Source organism: Heptranchias perlo, chromosome 16, assembly GCF_035084215.1.
Source record: "Heptranchias perlo isolate sHepPer1 chromosome 16, sHepPer1.hap1, whole genome shotgun sequence".
In the NCBI taxonomy this organism is placed as follows: Eukaryota; Metazoa; Chordata; class Chondrichthyes; order Hexanchiformes; family Hexanchidae; genus Heptranchias; species Heptranchias perlo.
The window spans coordinates 16,255,524-16,274,653 of record NC_090340.1 but is presented as its reverse complement, the minus strand read 5'-3'; the positions used below and the strand labels follow the sequence as shown (position 1 = coordinate 16,274,653).

The 19,130-nt window shown below is 44.9% G+C and overlaps 1 protein-coding gene across 2 annotated transcripts in view; it reads right to left on the bottom strand.

Annotated features, from left to right (window-relative positions):
- Window positions 1-9,045: 9,045 nt before the first annotated feature.
- Window positions 9,046-19,130, bottom strand: part of cfap263 (cilia and flagella associated protein 263) — a 32,233-nt gene continuing 22,148 nt past the window's right edge. Inside the window, exons 8-9 of one of the 2 annotated variants that reach the window (XM_067997420.1) lie at window positions 16,792-16,947; window positions 9,046-9,404 (exon numbers count right to left, since the gene is read on the bottom strand). In XM_067997420.1, coding sequence (XP_067853521.1) covers window positions 9,315-9,404; window positions 16,792-16,947 — 246 coding nt within the window. In that variant the 3' untranslated portion in view covers window positions 9,046-9,314. Of the gene's footprint in view, window positions 9,405-16,791; window positions 16,948-18,631; window positions 18,691-19,130 lie in introns of those variants that run through there. The other variant, XM_067997421.1, reaches the window with a different exon arrangement.

Sequence of the window (19,130 nt, the reverse complement as noted above, 5' to 3'; positions counted from 1 at the left end):
GGCTCACTGTATCCCCCAGAGAGCGCAACAGTTACTAGGCAACCAAGTAGCGCTCACTGTTACCTGGTTACCAGCTCACTGTGTCACCGCTCACCGGCTCACAGTTACCTGGTTACCCGCTCACTGTGTCACCGCTCACCGGCTCACAGTTACCTGGTTACCCGCTCACTGTGTCACCGCCCCCGGCTCACAGTTACCTGGTTACCCGCTCACTGTGTCACCGCCCCCGGCTCACAGTTACCTGGTTACCCGCTCACTGTGTCACCGCTCACCGGCTCACAGTTACCTGGTTACCCGCTCACTGTGTCACCGCTCACCGGCTCACTGTTACCTGGTTACCCGCCCACTGTGTCACCGCTCACCGGCTCACAGTTACCTGGTTACCCGCTCACTGTGTCACCGCCCCCGGCTCACAGTTACCTGGTTACCCGCTCACTGTGTCACCGCCCCCGGCTCACAGTTACCTGGTTACCCGCTCACTGTGTCACCGCCCCCGGCTCACAGTTACCTGGTTACCAGCTCACTGTTACCTGGTTACCCGCCCACTGTGTCACCGCCCCCGGCTCACTGTTACCTGGTTACCAGCTCACTGTGTCACCGCCCCCGACTCACTGTTACCTGGTTACCAGCTCACTGTTACCTGGTTATCCGCTCACTGTGTCACCGCCCCCGGCTCACTGTTACCTGGTTATCCGCTCACTGTGTCACCGTCCCCGACTCACTGTTACCTGGTTACCCGCTCACTGTGTCACCGCCCCCGGCTCACAGTTACCTGGTTACCCGCTCACTGTTACCTGGTTACCCGCTCACTGTGTCACCGCCCCCGGCTCACAGTTACCTGGTTACCCGCTCACTGTTACCTGGTTACCCGCCCACTGTGTCACCGCTCACCGGCTCACAGTTACCTGGTTACCCGCTCACTGTGTCACCGCCCCCGGCTCACAGTTACCTGGTTACCCGCTCACTGTGTCACCGCCCCCGGCTCACAGTTACCTGGTTACCAGCTCACTGTTACCTGGTTACCCGCCCACTGTGTCACCGCCCCCGGCTCACTGTTACCTGGTTATCCGCTCACTGTGTCACCGTCCCCGGCTCACTGTTACCTGGTTACCCGCTCACTGTGTCACCGCCCCCGGCTCACAGTTACCTGGTTACCCGCTCACTGTTACCTGGTTACCCGCTCACTGTGTCACCGCCCCCGGCTCACAGTTACCTGGTTACCAGCTCACTGTTACCTGGTTACCCGCCCACTGTGTCACCGCTCACCGGCTCACAGTTACCTGGTTACCCGCTCACAGTGTCACCGCCCCCGGCTCACAGTTACCTGGTTATCCGCTCACTGTGTCACCGTCCCCGGCTCACTGTTACCTGGTTACCCGCTCACTGTGTCACCGCCCCCGGCTCACAGTTACCTGGTTACCCGCTCACTGTTACCTGGTTACCCGCTCACTGTGTCACCGCTCACCGGCTCACAGTTACCTGGTTACCCGCTCACAGTTACCTGGTTGCCCGCTCACTGTTACCCGGTTACCCGCTCACTCTGTCACCGCTCACCGGCTCACAGTCGCTCCATTTAATGCTGACTTCAACTTTCCAGAATTCAGGAGGAAACAGAGGTTTTTTAAAAAAAACGTGATTCAGGTACTTGGAAACTTTCCCGACCTGTTCACTCAGAAGGGTCCGATATTGGAGTCTTGTATCTTTAATGTTTCATTTAACTGTAATTTATTTACATTTCAATCCTTCGCTCACCACCAGTGAACTCCTGTGGGCCCTTGAACAGCTGATCAATACTGTATAAGACACCCCTCCATCCCCCTAACAGCTGATCAATACTGTATAAGAAACCCCTTCATCCCCCTAACAGCTGATCAATACTGTATAAAGACATCCCTTCATCCCCCTAACAGCTGATCAATACTGTATAAGACACCCCTTCATCCCCCTAACAGCAGATCAATACTGTATAAGAAACAACTTCATCCCCCTAACAGCTGATCAATACTGTATAAAGACATCCCTTCATCCCCCTAACAGCTGATCAATACTGTATAAGACATCCCTTCATCCCCCTAATAGCTGATCAATACTGTATAAGACACCCCTTCATCCCCCTAACAGCTGATCAATACTGTATAAGACATCCCTTCATCCCCCTAACAGCTGATCAATACTGTATAAGACACCCCTTCATCCCCCTAACAGCTGATCAATACTGTATAAGACACCCCTTCATCCCCCTAACAGCTGATCAATACTGTATAAGACATCCCTTCATCCCCCTAACAGCTGATTAATACTGTATAAGACACCCCTTCATCCCCCTTACAGCTGATCAATACTGTATAAGACACCCCTTCATCCCCCTAACAGCTGATCAATACTGTATAAGACATCCCTTCATCCCCCTAACAGCTGATCAATACTGTATAAGACATCCCTTCATCCCCCTAACAGCTGATCAATACTGTATAAGGCATCCCTTCATCCCCCTTACAGCTGATCAATACTGTATAAGACATCCCTTCATCCCCCTAACAGCTGATTAATACTGTATAAGGCATCCCTTCATCCCCCTTACAGCTGATCAATACTGTATAAGACACCCCTTCATCCCCCTAACAGCTGATCAATACTGTATAAGACACCCCTTCATCCCCCTAACAGCTGATTAATACTGTATAAGACACCCCTTCATCCCCCTAACAGCTGATCAATACTGTATAAGGCATCCCTTCATCCCCCTAACAGCTGATCAATACTGTATAAGACACCCCTTCATCCCCCTAACAGCTGATTAATACTGTATAAGGCACCCCTTCATCCCCCTAACAGCTGATCAATACTGTATAAGACACCCCTTCATCCCCCTAACAGCTGATTAATACTGTATAAGACACCCCTTCATCCCCCTAATAGCTGATCAATACTGTATAAGACATCCCTTCATCCCCCTAACAGCTGATCAATACTGTATAAGGCATCCCTTCATCCCCCTAACAGCTGATCAATACTGTATAAGACACCCCTTCATCCCCCTAACAGCTGATCAATACTGTATAAGGCATCCCTTCATCCCCCTAACAGCTGAGCAATATTGTATAAGACATCCCGTCATCCCTTGAACACCTGGACAATGCTGTATAAGGTACACCTTTGACCCAAACAGCTTCTTTTAGCAATTTAGCAAGATTGAAAAGATTAATCAGAGCTGCATTAAACTTAAGTGACTCAGCACTAACATCTGCCACATGGAGACACCCTGTGGCCACAGATGCCATAAACCAGCCCTGGAGAAAGGAGGTTCCAGCGTAGAACAAAGCACTTAGATCTTAGGAGCAGACAGGCAGCTTTTATTTTGCCAACTTTTTGACCAAAAGGATGAAATGCAAATGCTTTCCCTCTGCACTTTGATCTCGGCAGAAGTGACAGAACCAAATGAAGTCTTGACCATCTCTGAAGAAGAAGCAATGCTTTATCTTCCACCCAGCCATTTGGTTGCTCCTTGTTTATAAATAGATCTGATTTGAAACAGTTTGACTATCCCGTTCATTCCCCTCTCCTCCACCAGCCACAAAGGTAAGTCTCCTTTTTAGGTACCAGGGAAGAGAGCAGATAGGGTAGTTGTTGAAAAGCCTAAATTCTTAGATCCTGCCATCCCAGAAGCTGTCAACATCTCATCCTCCACATCGAGTCAAGGGCCCTGCCGTGGGTTTTTCCCATAAAGCCCAAGCCACAGATACTCTACAGGTATTTACAGTCATTTCTGGTGTAGGCACTGCAGCTCCCTTGCAAGCCCAGACTGAATAGTCCAGGAAATTGGAGCAGGTATATGGAGTTAGGTCACAGATCAGCCATGATCTCATTGAATGGCGGAACAGGCTCGAGAGGCTAAATGGCCTACTCCTGTTCCTATTTTCCTATGTTCCTTCCTATGTTTGTCCAAGGTCTTCTGCTCACATCCTTTCTACAGTTCGCATTTGAGTCCATCTCAAATTCCACCCAGGCTTTATTAGGTTTTGCAGGTAATATCTACTGGGTTTGGGTATCCTTGAAAAGATTGTTACTTAAACTTCCCCTCGTCTCAAAGAATTCTTATTTGAAGTAATGAGTTGGGGCTTGATCCCAACCAATGTTAACTAGCTATTCTTACAGGTGATTGAAAGGTTTTCATAGTATCATAGTAGGTGCAGCACAGGAAGAGGCCATTCAGCCCATCATGCCTGTATCAGCTCTTTGAAAAAGCTATCCAATTAGCCCCATTCTCCTGCTCTTTCCCCACAGCCCTGTAAATTTTATCCCTTCAAGTATTTATCCAGTTCCCTTTTGAAAGTTATTATTGAATCTGATTCCACCACCCTTTCAGGCAGTGCATTCCAGATCATAACAACTCACTGAGCAAAAAATGTTTTCTCATCTTGTCTCTAGCTCTTTTGTCGATCACCTTAACTGTGTCCTTTGGTTGCTGATCCTTCTGCCACTGGAAACAGTTTTTCCTTATTTACTCTATCAAAACTGTTCATAATTTTCAACACCTTTATCAAATCTCCTCTTAACATTCTCTGTTCTAAGGAGAACAACCCCAGCCTCTCCAGTCTCTCCACAAATCTGAAGTCCCTCATCCCTGGTATCATTCTAGTAAATCTCTTCTGCACTCTCTACATCCTTCCTAAAATGTGGTGCCCAGAATTGAACACCATACACCAGCTGAGGCCTAACCAGTGCTTTTGAATGCACTTGGCATAACCTCCTTGCTTTTATTAATAAAGCCCAGCATCCCATATGGTTTTTTAACAGCCTTCTCAACTTGTCCTGCCACCTCCAAAGATTTGTCTATGTGCACCCCCAGGTTTCTCTATACCTGCACCCCCTTTAAAATTGTACCATTTAGTTTATATTGCCTCTCCTCATTCTTCCTACCAAAATGAATCACTTCATAATTCTCTGCGTTAAATTTCATCTGCCATGTGTCTACCCATTTCACCAGTCTGTCTGTGTCCCCCTGAAGTCTGTTACTATCCTACACATTGCTTACTACATTTCGAATTTTGTGTCATCTGCAAACTTTGAAATTATACCCTGTACACCCAAGTCCAGGTCATTAATATATATGAAAAAGAGCAGTGGTCCCTAATACTGACCCCTGGCGAACACCACTGTATACTTCCCTCCAGTCTGAAAAACAACTGTTCACCACTACTCCCTGATTTCTGCCCCTTAGCCAATTTTGTATCCACGCTGCCACTGTCCCTTTAATCCCATGGGCTTTAATTTTGCTAACAAGTCTATTATGTGGTCCTTTATCAAATGCCTTTTGAAAGTCCATATACACAACATCAACGTCACTACCACCTTGTACACGAATCACAGAAAGTTAACATGCACGTACAGCAAGCAATTAGGAAGTCAAATGGTATGTTAGCCTTTAATGCAAGGGGGTTGGAGTAAAAGTCTTGCTGCAGTTATATGGGGCTCTGGTGAGATCACACCTGGAGCATTGTGTACATTTTTGGTCTCCTTACCTAAGGAAGGATATACTTGCCTTAGAGGGGGTGCAACAAAGGTTCATTAGATTGATTCCTGGGATGAGAGGGTTGTCCTATAAGGAGAGATTGAATAAAATGGGCATATATTCTCTGGAGTTTAGAAGAATGAGAGGTGATCTCATTGAAACGTATAAAATTCTTAGAGGGCTTGACTGGGTAGATGCTGAGAGGCTGTTTCCCTTGGCTGGAGAGTCTAAAACTAGGGATCATAGTCTCAAGATAAGGGGTCGGCCATTTAGGACCGAGATGAGGAAAAATGTCTTCACTCAGAGAGTTGTGAATCTTTGGAATTCTCTACCCCAGAGGGCAGTGGATGCTCAGTCATTGAGTATATTCAAGATTGAGATCGATAGATTTTTGGACACTAAGGGAATCAAGGGATATGGGGATCGGGCAAGAAAGTGAAGTTGAGGATGAAGATCAGCCATGATCTTATTGAATGGCAGAGTAGGTTTGAGTGGCTATTTGGCCTTCTCCTGCTTCTATTTCTTATGTTCTAATTGTCTCTAAAGGTTTCCCCAACGCTGACTGGCCTGTAGTTGCCGGGTTTATCCCTCTCCCCTTTTTTGAACAGGGGTGTGACATCTACAGTTCTTCAGTCCTCTGGCACCGTCCCCATATCTAAGGAGGATTGGAAGATTGTGGCCAGAACCTCCACAATTTCCACCCTTACTTCCCTCAGTAACCTAGGATGCATCCCATCTGGACCAGGTGACTTTTCCACTTTGAGTACTGCCAATCTTTTAAGTACCTCCTCTTTATCTATTTTTATCCTATCCAATATCGCTCCTACGTCCTCCTTTACTGCTGCAATGGCAGCATCCTCTTCTCTAGTGAAGACGGATGTGAAGTATTCATTTAGTGCCTCAGCTATGCCCTCAGCCTCCACAAGAAGATCTCCTTTTTTTGTCCCTAATCGGCCCCACCCTTCCTTTGACTACCCTTTTACTGTTTATATGTTTATAAAAGACTTTTGGGTTCCCTTTTTATGTTAGCCACTAATCTATTCTCATATTCCCTTTTTTAGACCCCTCTGTACTTTCTGTATTTAGCTTGGTTCTCTACTGTATTGTCATAAGCTTCCTTTTTCTGGTTCATTTTAATCTCTATATCTTTAGTCATCAAGGGAGCTCTAGCTTTGGATGCCTTTCCTATCCCCCCAGAGGATTATGTCTACTCTGTACCCAAACCAACTCCTCCTTGAAGACCTTCCATTGTTCAATTACTGTTTTGCCTGCTAATTTTTAATTCCAATCCCCCTGGGCAAGATCCCCTTGTAACTCACTGAAAGTTGCCCTCCTCCAGTTAAGCATTTTCACATTTGATTGTTCCTTGACCCTTTCCATAACTATTCTAAATCTAATGATATTATGATCACTGTTCTCCAAATGCTCCCCCACTGAAACATGCTCCATCCACCCCACTTCATTCCCCAGAACTAGATCCCAGCTCTGTTTCCTTCCTTGTTGGGCTGGAAACTCACCGTTTTAATATATGTTGCATCGTATCACTTCTTCAAGTGCTACACATACAATCAGTGACTTAGATGGGGAAATGTGGCAGTTGTTTTGCTCACAGCGAGGTCCCACAAACAGCAAACCGATATTTGCTGGTTAATCTGGTTTTAGTGGCATTGGTTAAGGCCAGTACACCAGGAGAACTACCTGCACTTCTTTGAATAGTGTCATGGGATCTCAAATGTCTACCAGAACCACCAGAATGGAGCCTTGGTTTAACATCTTGTCTGAAGAATGTCACCTGACATTGCACAGCAGTGTCCGCCTGGATTATGGGATGACAATCTAGGATAGGTATAGCATCATTGCATCCAGCTGAGAAAGTGTAGTGGTGGTTGAACCAGTAATGAGTGACATTGAAGTTTATCTTACAGTCTTGATCAGAATCCATTAAATTGCTTCCACTTCAAGACAGGGAGGCCATATGGGCGGTAGATGGATCTAAGGTGGATTAATGTTAGTTCAGTCCATCTGATATATAAATCTGCTACAATTAAGAGCAAGCTGGAAACAAACACTAGGATTTTCAGCCGCAGTTATAGTAGCGATTGATAATGGTGTACACAGGTAGCATGACGCAACTGAACAAAAAGCAGACGAGGTTCAAGAATAGCGCATCAATATTCTGCAAATAGGTCACTTGTCCAGAGAATAAGGTATTGGTTTGTTCATCCTGCATTTAGTGGCTGCGCAAAATCAAGAAAGTAAATTTCTTCTACAGGAGCATGATCTTGACTCCAGGATTAGACTCTAGAATCAGTGGTGGTGAGCGAAGGATTGAAATGTAAATATATTTCAGTTAAATAAAATATTAAACATATAAGACTCCATCATCAGACCCTTCTGAGTGAAAAGGTTGGGAAAGTTGCTAAGTGCCTGAATCATGTTTTATTTATCTCTGTTTTTTCTTGAGTTTTGGAAAGTTGAAGTCAACTGCCCCAGAAATTGCTTAAAAAAGAACGGTGATCACAACAGCGTTCACCGCTGTTACTGGCGGAATGGAGGAGCAAGTTCCGGCGTTCGCAGATGCGCGGTGAAATGCGGAAATCCGGAACTTGTTCCTCCTGGTTCGCCAGCGATATGACAGCTTCAAATTAAAGGGATATCACCAAGCTGGAATCAGTGGAGACAATGGACCAGCGCCAACTTGCTCATCTGCCCAGCTAGAAAGTAACTGTTATCGTCACAAAACAGGTAGGCTTAAAAATACCAGGTCTAAACTAACTTTTAACAGCGTGGTAAGTCTTAATGACTGCCAAACGACTAAAAATTAACTTTTAATAATGTGCAGTCTCATCACTCCTTATTTTAATAGTTTTGGGTCATTTTTAAAAAAATTAAATTAAAATTTTTTTCTTTATTTTTCCCTTCTTATTTAATTTGATTATTTCTTTTTCCTCTCTTTTTTCGCTGTCTGTAACTGTTTTTACAAGTGATTTTAATGATGTACCTTTCACTTCCTGGATTTAATGTTCCAAGCCTGCAGAAACTGTTCGCAATGGGTCAAAAATGCTGCAATCTGATTGGTTGAGGATCCTAGCTTCGCCGGAGCTAACGCTGGGCTCTTCTCTGCTTCCTATTAGAGGAAGTGCACCCAACAAAGACCACGGTAATGTAGTGGGTTAGTATAAACTTTTCTGGGCCAACATTAAATGGAACAGAGCAACTCCGAGCTGCGGGCGCCCAGTATCTCCTTATTGGTCAATTAAAAGAGTAAGCGGGTAACTAGGTAATTGTGAGCGCTACTCAGTTGCTTAGTAACTGTTCCGTGCGCTCTCCAAGGATACAGATTAAACTCATCCCAATTTTTACTGCACTGTGACTTGCTTTTGCTGGGATAATACCCTGCATTCTTACTTACAGGATATTCCTACAGTAAAGTGACGTGGGTTTGATGGGATGGATCCCTCTATTCTTACAGAGTAGTGATGTGGGTTTGTTCAAGGGAACCCCATATTACAACATAGTGACATGTTATCATGTTAACAATTCCAGCTGTTTATTTGACAGTGACAACAGTATTTAGAGGCTGTAAGTAGGTAACAGTGCACAGTATCAAAGACTGGCTTTATTTATTTGAAACAATAATACAATCAAACAGTCTATCAGCATAAAACATGACTGCTTTTTGAAGCTAAGTTAAATTCATTCTTCGTCTAGGGGAGCTTTTTCCTTAGGATTCCTGTGAATGTTGCCTTTTTGTCCTGTTTCTGTGACAAGTTCTTGTTTCAGGAATCCCTCTTTGACCCAGTCACTCCGCGCTGGCTTTATTCAAGTCCTGATCTTGATCGCTGTACATTTTTATGTTCTCCCAGGTTTTACTGTAAGTTTTATGTGATAGCTGCAAGACAAATTTAAATAAATAAGTTCCGGTTGACTACTACTTGATGTTTAAAAAATTGTGCCTCTTTTCCTGTAACTATCTGCCTCCCCTTCATAATTCTTCTGTCTCCCTCTGCTTTTTTTGACTTCCACTCAAGTCTCTCTTTCTCTCTTTGTCTTCTTGTCTCTGTGGGGTGAATTTTCACTTTTACCACGACAGATTCTAGCCGTTTTATACCTCACCTGATTTTCGCTCCCAGTGATTTCAACAAGGAGAAAATCGGGTGGTTGTAAAACAGGTGGCCGATTTGCTACAACACATTTTCCGCACGGCAGTAAAAGTGAAAATTCACCCCCATATCTCTCTGTCTCCAACACTTTCTCTCTCTTTCCGACTGCCTCTCATTCTGCGGCTCCTCTCTACCGTTTGTTTCCCACTCTGTGTGCACCTCACAAGTGTTCCTTTTACTAATTTATCCAATCTTAGAGCTAAGTGATTCCACAACCAACGGATCAGATCAAAGCTCTGCAGTCCTGCCACATCCAGTCATGAATGGTGGGGGACAATTAAACTACTAGCAGGAGGAGGAGACTCTGAAAACATCCCCATCTTCAATGATGGCGGAGTCCAGCACATGAGTGCAAAAGACAAGTCTGAAGCGTTTGCAACCATCTTCAGCCAGAAGTGCCGAGTGGATGATCCATCTCGGCCTCCTCCTGATATCCCCACCAACACAGAAGCCAGTCTTCAGCCAATTCGATTCACTCCATGTGATATCAAGAAACGGCTGAGTGCACTGGATACAGCAAAGGCTATGGGCCCCGACAACATCCCGGCTGTAGTGCTGAAGACTTGTGCTCCAGAACAAGCCGCGCCTCTAGCCAAACTGTTCCAGTACAGCTACAACACTGGCATCTACCCGACAATGTGGAAAATTGCCCAGGTATGTCCTGTCGACAAAAAGCAGGACAAATCCAATCCGGCCAATTACCGCCCCATCAGTCTACTCTCAATCATCAGAAAAGTAATGGAAGGTTGACAGTGCTATCAAGCGGCACTTACTCACCAATAACCTGCTCACTGATGCTCAGTTTGGGTTCCATCAGGACCACTCGGCTCCAGATCTCAATACAGCCTTGGTCCAAACATGGACAAAAGAGCTGAATTCCAGAGGTGAGGTGAGAGTGACTGTCCTTGACATCAAGGCAGCATTTAACTAAGAGTGGCACCAAGGAGCCCTAGTAAAATTGAAGTCAATGGGAATCAGGGGGAAAACTCTCCAGTAGCTGGAGTCATACCTAGCACAAAGGAAGATGGTAGTGGTTGTTGGAGGCCAATCATCTCAGCCCCAGGACATTGCTGCAGGAGTTCTTGCACAGTACCTCCAACCAACGCTATACACCAGATACATCGACGACATTTTCTTCCTATGGACCCACGGCGAAGAATCACTGAAGAGACTACACGATAACATCAACAAGTTCCATCCCACCATCAAACTCACCATGGACTACTCCTCAGAATCGGTTTCTTTCTTGGACACACGAATCTCCAACAAAGACAGGCACCTCAGCACCTCACTCTACCACAAGCCCACGGACAACCTCACGATGCTCCACTTTTCCAGCTTCCACCCTAACCACGTCAAAGAGGCCATCCCCTATGGACAGGCCCTGCGAATACACAGGATCTGCTCAGACGAGGAGGAACGCGATGGACACCTACAGACGCTGAAAAACGCCCTCGTAAGAAAGAGATATGACGCTCGACTCGTCGATCGACAGTTCCGACAGTCCACAGCGAAAAATCGCATAGACCTCCTCAGAAGACAAACACGGGACGCAACCAACAGAGTACCCTTCGTCGTCCAGTACTTCCCCGGAGCGGAGAAACTACGCCATGTTCTCCGCAGCCTTCAACATGTCATCGATGACGACAAACACCTCGCTAAGGCCATCCCCACACCTCCACTACTCGCCTTCAAACAGCCACCCAACCTCAAACAGACCATCGTTCGCAGCAAATTACCCAACTTTCAGGAGAACAGCGTCCACGACACCACACAACCCTGCCACGGCAACCTCTGCAAGACATGCCAGATCATCGACACAGATACCACCATCACACGAGAGGACACCACTCACCAGGTACATGGTTCATACTCCTGTGACTCGGCCAACGTTGTCTACCTCATACGTTGCAGGAAAGGATGCCCTCCGCGGAGCATGGTACATTGGCGAGACCATGCAGACACTGCGACAACGAATGAACGGACACCGCGCAACAATCGCCAGACAGGAGGGTTCCCTCCCAGTCGGGGAACACTTCAGCAGTCAAGGACATTCAGCCACCGATCTTCGGGTAAGCGTTCTCCAAGGCGGCCTTCGAGACACACGACAACGCAAAATCGTCGAGCAGAAATTGATAGCCAAGTTCCGCACCCATGAGGACGGCCTCAACCGGGATCTTGGGTTCATGTCACGCTACACGTAACCCCACCAGCGAAAAAAGAGTTATCTGTTTTTAATACAACTGGTCATTCTCTCTCTTTCTCTTCCTTTCGGATGTTTCTCTCTCTCTCTCTCTCTCTCTCTCTCTCTGTCTTTGGGTTCGGACCGTTTGTATATTCAGTACACCTGTATGTAATGTCTCTCTGTCTGATTGCCTTGACAACGGGCAGTTGGAAAGATTATCTGTAATCACCAGGCATTGTTCTCTGACGATATATGCGGTAACCTTCATGGAATCCCACACTCACCTAATGAAGGAGAAAGCCTCCGAAAGCTTGTGATTTTCAAATAAAACTGTTGGACTATAACCTGGTGTTGTAAGATTCCTTACATTTGTCCACCCCAGTCCATCACCAGCATCTCCACATCAGAGTTCCTCAGGGCAGTGTCCTAGGCCCAACCATCTTCAGCTGCTTCATCAATGACCTTCCCTCCATCATAAGGTCAGAAATGGGGATGTTCGCTGATGATTGTACAGTGTTCCATTCGCAACCCCTCAGATAATGAAGCAGTCTGAGCCCGCATGCAGCAAGACCTGGACAACATCCAGGCTTGAGCTGATAAGTGGCAAGTAACATTCGCTCCAGACAAGTGCCAGGCAATGACCATCTCCAACAAGAGAGAGTCTAACCACCTCCCCTTGACATTCAACGGCATTACCATCGCCGAATACCCCACCATCAACATCCTGGAGGTCACCATTGACCAGAACTTAACTGCACCAGACATATAAATACTGTGGCTACAAGAGCAGGTCAGAGACTGGGTATTCTGCAGCGAGTGACTCACCTCCTGACTCCCCAAAGCCTTTCCATCATCTACAAGGCACAAGTCAGGAGTGTGATGGAATACTCTCCACTTGCCTGGATGAGTGCAGCTCCAACAACACTCAAGAAGTTCGACACCATCCAGGACAATGCAGCCCGCTTAATTGGCATCTCATCTACCACCCTAAACATTCACTCCCTTCACCACCAACGCACTGTGGCTGCACTGTGTACCATCCACAGGATGCACTGCAGCAACTTGCCAAGGCTTCTTCGACAGCACCTCCCAAACCCACGACCTCTACCACCTAGAAGGACAAGAGCAGCAGGCACATGGGAACAACACCACCTGCACGTTCCCCTCCAAGTCACACACCATCCCAACTTGGAAATATATCGCCGTTCCTTCATCGTCGCTGGGTCAAAATCCTGGAACTCCCTTCCTAACAGCACTGTGGGAGAACCTTCACCACACGGACTGCAGCGGTTCAAGTAGGTAGCTCACCACTACCTTCTCAAGGGCCATTAGGGATGGGCAATAAATGCTGGCCTCGCCAGCGATGCCCACATCCCAAGAACGAATAAAAAAAAACTACTTTGAAGTGCGGTGACTTATTGCGGCAGAAATTGCTCCCGAAATAACGGAGGCGCTCAATAGCACTCTCTGTTTTTTATGGCGAATCGAAGGAGCAAGTTCCCACGTTTGCACAAACGCACTGAAATGCAGAAATCGTGAACTTGCTCCTATTGGTTCGCTGGCGATTTGACAGCTGCCAATTAAAAGAGCCATCGCACACTGCAATCATTGAAATCACGAAAAAAAAATCGCAAACTTGCTCATCTGCCCAACTGGAAAGTAACTAGTTACACCACCAAAAGGTACGCTTAAAAATACCAGGTCTAAACTAAGTTTTAAAAGTGTGATTACTCTTTATGACTGCCAAACAACTAAAAATTACATTTAAAAAATGTGGAGTCTCATATTACTCCTTGTTTTAATAGTTTTTGGTCATTAAAAAGAATTAAATGATAATACAATTATTTTATTAATTTTTTTTTACTTTTCCCTTCTAGCTCTTTAATTTATTTCAATTATTTATTTATTTGGCTTTTTATTTTAAAAAATTTTAAATTTTTGTTTGCAGTGATTTCCAAAATGCAAATTTAAATGAATGAAGTCTGCTTGCCTGCTTGTGGGCGTGCTTTTCTTCCTGACAGATTTGTGGGTGTGTCTTCTATTCTCACCGACTATTCCATGTGCATCGACTTACACTGTTCAGAAGCTGGGTTGATAGCGCACAATTGTTCAAAACTTCAAAATCAAGCAAGTCGACGCCACAGAGCCCGCAGTAAGTACATTCGTTAATTTAATTCGCAGGAGCTGCAGCGATCGTTTTGTACTCAGGATAAACCAACAAACAGCAATGACCCTTACCCTCCCTCTTCGCTTGTGACCTTTTCTTTCTTGAACTTTTTCACATCTTTACATTGACTTTACTGGTGTTTCAGTGCTGGCCTCACTCAGTGGCAGCTTCACATAGTATTAACTTAGGGCTTATTGGTTCTTTTCTGTTTCCCACAAAATGATCGGTCTATTAGATAACGTGGAAAATCTGATTGCATAAAGATGACAAAAGAGGTAACTTAGTATTTTTGAACGACTTAGATTGATAGACTGATTTATAGTTTTAAAACTCACAAGTCCACCTGGTCAGATAAATTTAGCTTTCGCACACCGTACTAAAGGGCCCAATTAAAAGTTTTTGTTGGTTCTTATATGTGCAACTACATAGCTACCAGTTTGTATCAATAAAGCCCTGGTTTAATTTTGGGGTTTGATTTGGGCTCTCTCAGCACATTTAACTTGTGCTCATGGCATAAAGGCAGCTTCCATACACAAACTCCTATGAACTGAAACCTCCACCCTAATGCGCGCTGAGTGTAACTTATAATTATACCCTTAACTGCTGGAAATTACGTGGTGTGCCCACCACATTCTCCTGTGTACTCAAAAAGGCGCTAAGTCACACACTGTCATTCAAGCTAAAACTAACTCTCAGATCCAAGTTAGATAAAACACAGAAGCAGTAAGCCACAGCAGATTACTGATATTACAAGTATTTTAAAAATCAATAGATAGAATCAGTCCACAAGGGATTAAAATAGTCTCTGTATAATGTATTTGTGATGGAAATAGCTATCTCTTACCAGTCGCTGCCATTAGTGTAATGCAATTATATTCTAATAATCCATTCCCTCTTACGTCCTGTTGCATTTCCTATAAGCGAACATTGTGTCTGCAGACCAATATCTGCAGCCTTGCAGTTTCCTGCCTCCTTGTACCCTTTAGGATTCACACAATTCTGGATCACTAGTACCCACTGAACTTTATTTCTCTCCAAGCCACTTTGGAAATCAGTTTTATCAACAAACCATCCTCACGCTGGGCTCAGACTCTGAATCAATTAGCTAGATTTATTAACAGAAGTTAAACAAGTAGGAGACATACAGAAAAGCAGAAGCTTCAGTACAATGATAGCAGTCAAAGGCCTGATCTGTAAAGCTCTGCTTTGCCCTTGAGAACAGAACAATGAGTGTAGTGAGTCTCATTACCAACAGGCCATGACTTTCTGCAGTGGGTGACATGATTCCCAGGTTGACCTCACGGAGTTCAACCTCACAAACGAATTGAGCTAAAGGTGAACTGCTAGGGCAGTGTCTTTATGCCAAAACAAAATCTTTCTTGTGCTACGTGTTAAGGTTGAGTGGGTAAAATTCTTCCTCCCAAGCACATGCCTTGATGGGTCAGGCATTTCCACAGTCTGCCGATACAGTAAAACTTTAAAGGGAGACTGCTCAGTCATCAAACAAACTTTGACTTGATTAGTTTCTGTGCACAGGCATTGGCACCAACAAAAAAATGCTGGCAGACTTTCCACTGAAAGCGTGGATGAATCCAGTTAATTTTGTCCCCTGACACTAAGATAAATGAACTCCTACAGCTATCTGCAACCAACTTTAAAATCACATTTACCCTATCTGATGTCACAAAATTTTATTTTCTCATTTGGCGCAGGATGAAAGTTCTGCTTTCATCACAGATACCTCACTGTAAAGGACAATACAACCAACATAACGGCATGGGCAAATAAAAAATGCGCTGTGACAATTAAGGTTTTTGTCTTATTAACAATAAAGTCCTTTAAAGTGGCGGCCTAATGTTGCAGCACATTGGTGAACCAAACATGTCCCTGGGGTTTGAATCCAGTTTTGTATTGTCATCAGAAATTTAATAAGAGAGGTTGAGAGAAAGCTAGATGATGCTTCACACGGAAGGAGGGGATATTTCTCACAGTGTCCCTATTTAGGATAGCTGATGGATGTCAATGTGGTACGTGAGATTTCTCATACTGTCCTCAGAGGAAACCTGGTGGATATCACTGTCAGCTTTGCTCATTTGCTACCAGTCTTGCCTCTGAGTCAGAAGGTTGTGAGTTCAAGCTCACTCCAGGATCCGAGTACGTAGCCTCGGCTAGCATTCAGCACGGTACTAAGGGAGTGTTGCACTGTCGCAGGTGCTGTCTTTCAGATAAGGTGTCAAACCATCTGTCTGTTCAGGAGAATGTTAAAGTTTCCATGCCTATATTTTTCCTTTAACTGCAAAACAGATTAACTGACAAACATCTCGTTGATCTTTGCGGTGTGCAAATTGGCTGCCATATTTGCTTACATAACAACAGTGACTGCACCTCAAAGTAATTCATTGCTGAAGTGCTTTGGGATATTTCTGAGAGATGTGCAAGTTCTTTCTTTCAATTTGACAGATGCATTGACATTTGCCACATGATCCCTCTATAGGATATTTAATGGGTGAAGTTTGATGTGCTAATGTTTTTCATACCCTCAGTGCTTAAATAGGATTGGCTCGGTGTACCAGGGAAAAATATTGGCCTTTTATATGGATGTTAGTTCGCTCTCATGTATGTTCCTTCAACTATTCTGTTGCACCAAACTCTGCCATTTAAGACACCCGTCTGTAACCCAGATATAATCACACTTGTCACTATCTCCCACAAAGAGTTATTACATTCACTTTCACTTCATGAACTCAGACAGAGTGACACTCACTTCTGCAATATCCACTTTGCGTTCCCAGGTTTTCACGTTTTTCTCTAGGTTGAAGCGATTCCATGTCTCACGCACGTATTCAAGAACATCTGGCACTCTGTAGTTGGAAATCTCGTTGTGAAACTTCCTGTTTAGCTCCTCTACTTTGGCTTTGTCCTGCAGACAAAAAAAGGGGAGAAACAAACTGTACAATAAAGACTCAGCCTGACTTTGATTCTTGCAGACATTTTGCTCTGATACTTCGTACAGGACTGATGCTTGTAAATAGTGGCTTTTTTTCAGTAGAGTGATCTCCAGGAGAAAGCCCTGGGGGAAAAACATCAGAGTGGGAGAATGATCAGTTTGTCTTTGGACTACACAGGGGAGGCCTGGTGGGCTGTGGCTGAGTTTGAAAAGTACATAACCGCTGGTCTTCATTCTGATTCTTCAAAAGCCGGGAACTTTCATTCAACCGCCCAGCTCAAATATGGAATAAATTTCGCACATTTAGGTAAAGCTAGAGCTTGCTACAATTCCCTGTCTGTGCTGTCAGCTGATCTCAGGTAGCGAGGTGGTGAAAGTGTATCTACAGGATGCACTGCAACAACTCACCAAGGCTTCTTCGACAGCACCTCCCAAACCAGCGTCCTTTACCACCTAGAAGGACAAGGGCAGCAGGTTTATAGGAACACATTCCCCTCAAAGTCACACACCATCCCAACTTGGAAATATATCGCTGTTCCTTCATGGTCGCTGGGGCAAAATTCTGGAACTCCCTTCCTAACAGCACTGTGGGAACACCTTCAACACACAGACTGCAGCGGTTCAAGAAGAAGGCCCACCACCACCTTCTCAATGACAACTAGGAATGGGCGATAAATACTGGTCTGGCAAGCAACGCCCATATCTCAGAATTATTATTTTTTTAAATGGCCTTAACTTGGGCTAGGGCAGGCAAAAATCATCCCGGGTTCCTGCTCCTGACTGTGATCTAGTGACTTATGTTGGAAAGTGCACCCTTGTGGAGATAGGGTGAGGACGGGACCAGGCTCGACTATCCTGTTCTCCCATGATCAAGAAGCCTGCTGGCACTCGCTATCTAGGCTCACAAATAAAGAGTGGTTACTTGGGTAAGGTACTAGAGGACAGCCAGAACCCTGGAACCATTCATCGGAGAGAGATGTGCCTTCCAGAAAAGAAAGAGAGAGGAAGAAAGGATGATTTTTAAAAATCGTTATGACTGTTATTCAATAGCCTTAAGTTGACAACCTTGCATAGTGTACACATGCTCGGCATTAGCCCTAACACTAAATTTATCTATATTAAATGACATCTGTCAGACAAGGGACCACTCCCCCATCTTATCGAGATTTTGCTTGTAATCTATTTTTCTCATTTAAAGTCCTAACACCCACACAAATAGTTGAATCAGTTGCAAACTTGAGGACAGTTCCCCTGAAGCCTTCATCCAGATCACTGATACAGATGGGGAACAGCAATGGCCTTAACACCAACCCCTATGGGACTCCACTAATAACTGGTTCCCATGCAGAACCACCACCATTAGTAACAACTTTCTGCCTATGAGAATACAAGCAATTCCTTATCAAATCCAAAATATGCCCACTAAATCACAGGAATCTACATTATTAAGTAGCCCATTATGTGGCATCTTGTCCAAAGCTTTTTGAAAATCAAGGTATATAGGTTAGGGAGAGAGACATTGGCCAAGCTTCTTGCTCCTGATTGCTATCCTATGTTGGGAGAGGACAGGATCAGATTGAATTGTGAATTCTCTATGGAGGAATAGCCTGCTTGCACTCTCTTGTCTAGGCTTAAAACGTGAAGAATAGCCACTTACACAAGGTACCAGAAGACACACAACACCCACAGAACTATCCACCAGCAAGGAGCCAATGCCTGCAGGAGAGAACAGAGGAGAGGAGGGGAGTGGAGGGTGTTTCTTTTTAAAATATGGACAACTCTACAGTTTTAAATGGGATTACAAATTGTTACTCTTCCTGGTCACTCAACAACAACAATTTGCATTTATATGTGTTCAGTGGTAGCACTCTCGCCTCGGAGTCAAAATGATTTTTTGTTCAAGTCCCACTCCAGATATAATCTAGGCAGACACTTCAGTGCAGTACTGGGGGAGCGCTGCATTGTGGGAGGTGCTGTCTTTCGGATGCGATGTTAAACCCAGGCCCTGTCTGCTCTCTCGGCTGAATGTGATAGATACCATGGCTTTATTCAAGGTTCCTGGTTCCACTGCCAATCTATACTGTTAGCTGACCTCAGACAAGGTAGTGGTAGTAATGGTAATTTGGCCTCAGCACTCTGGTTGGGAAGGGGGAAAT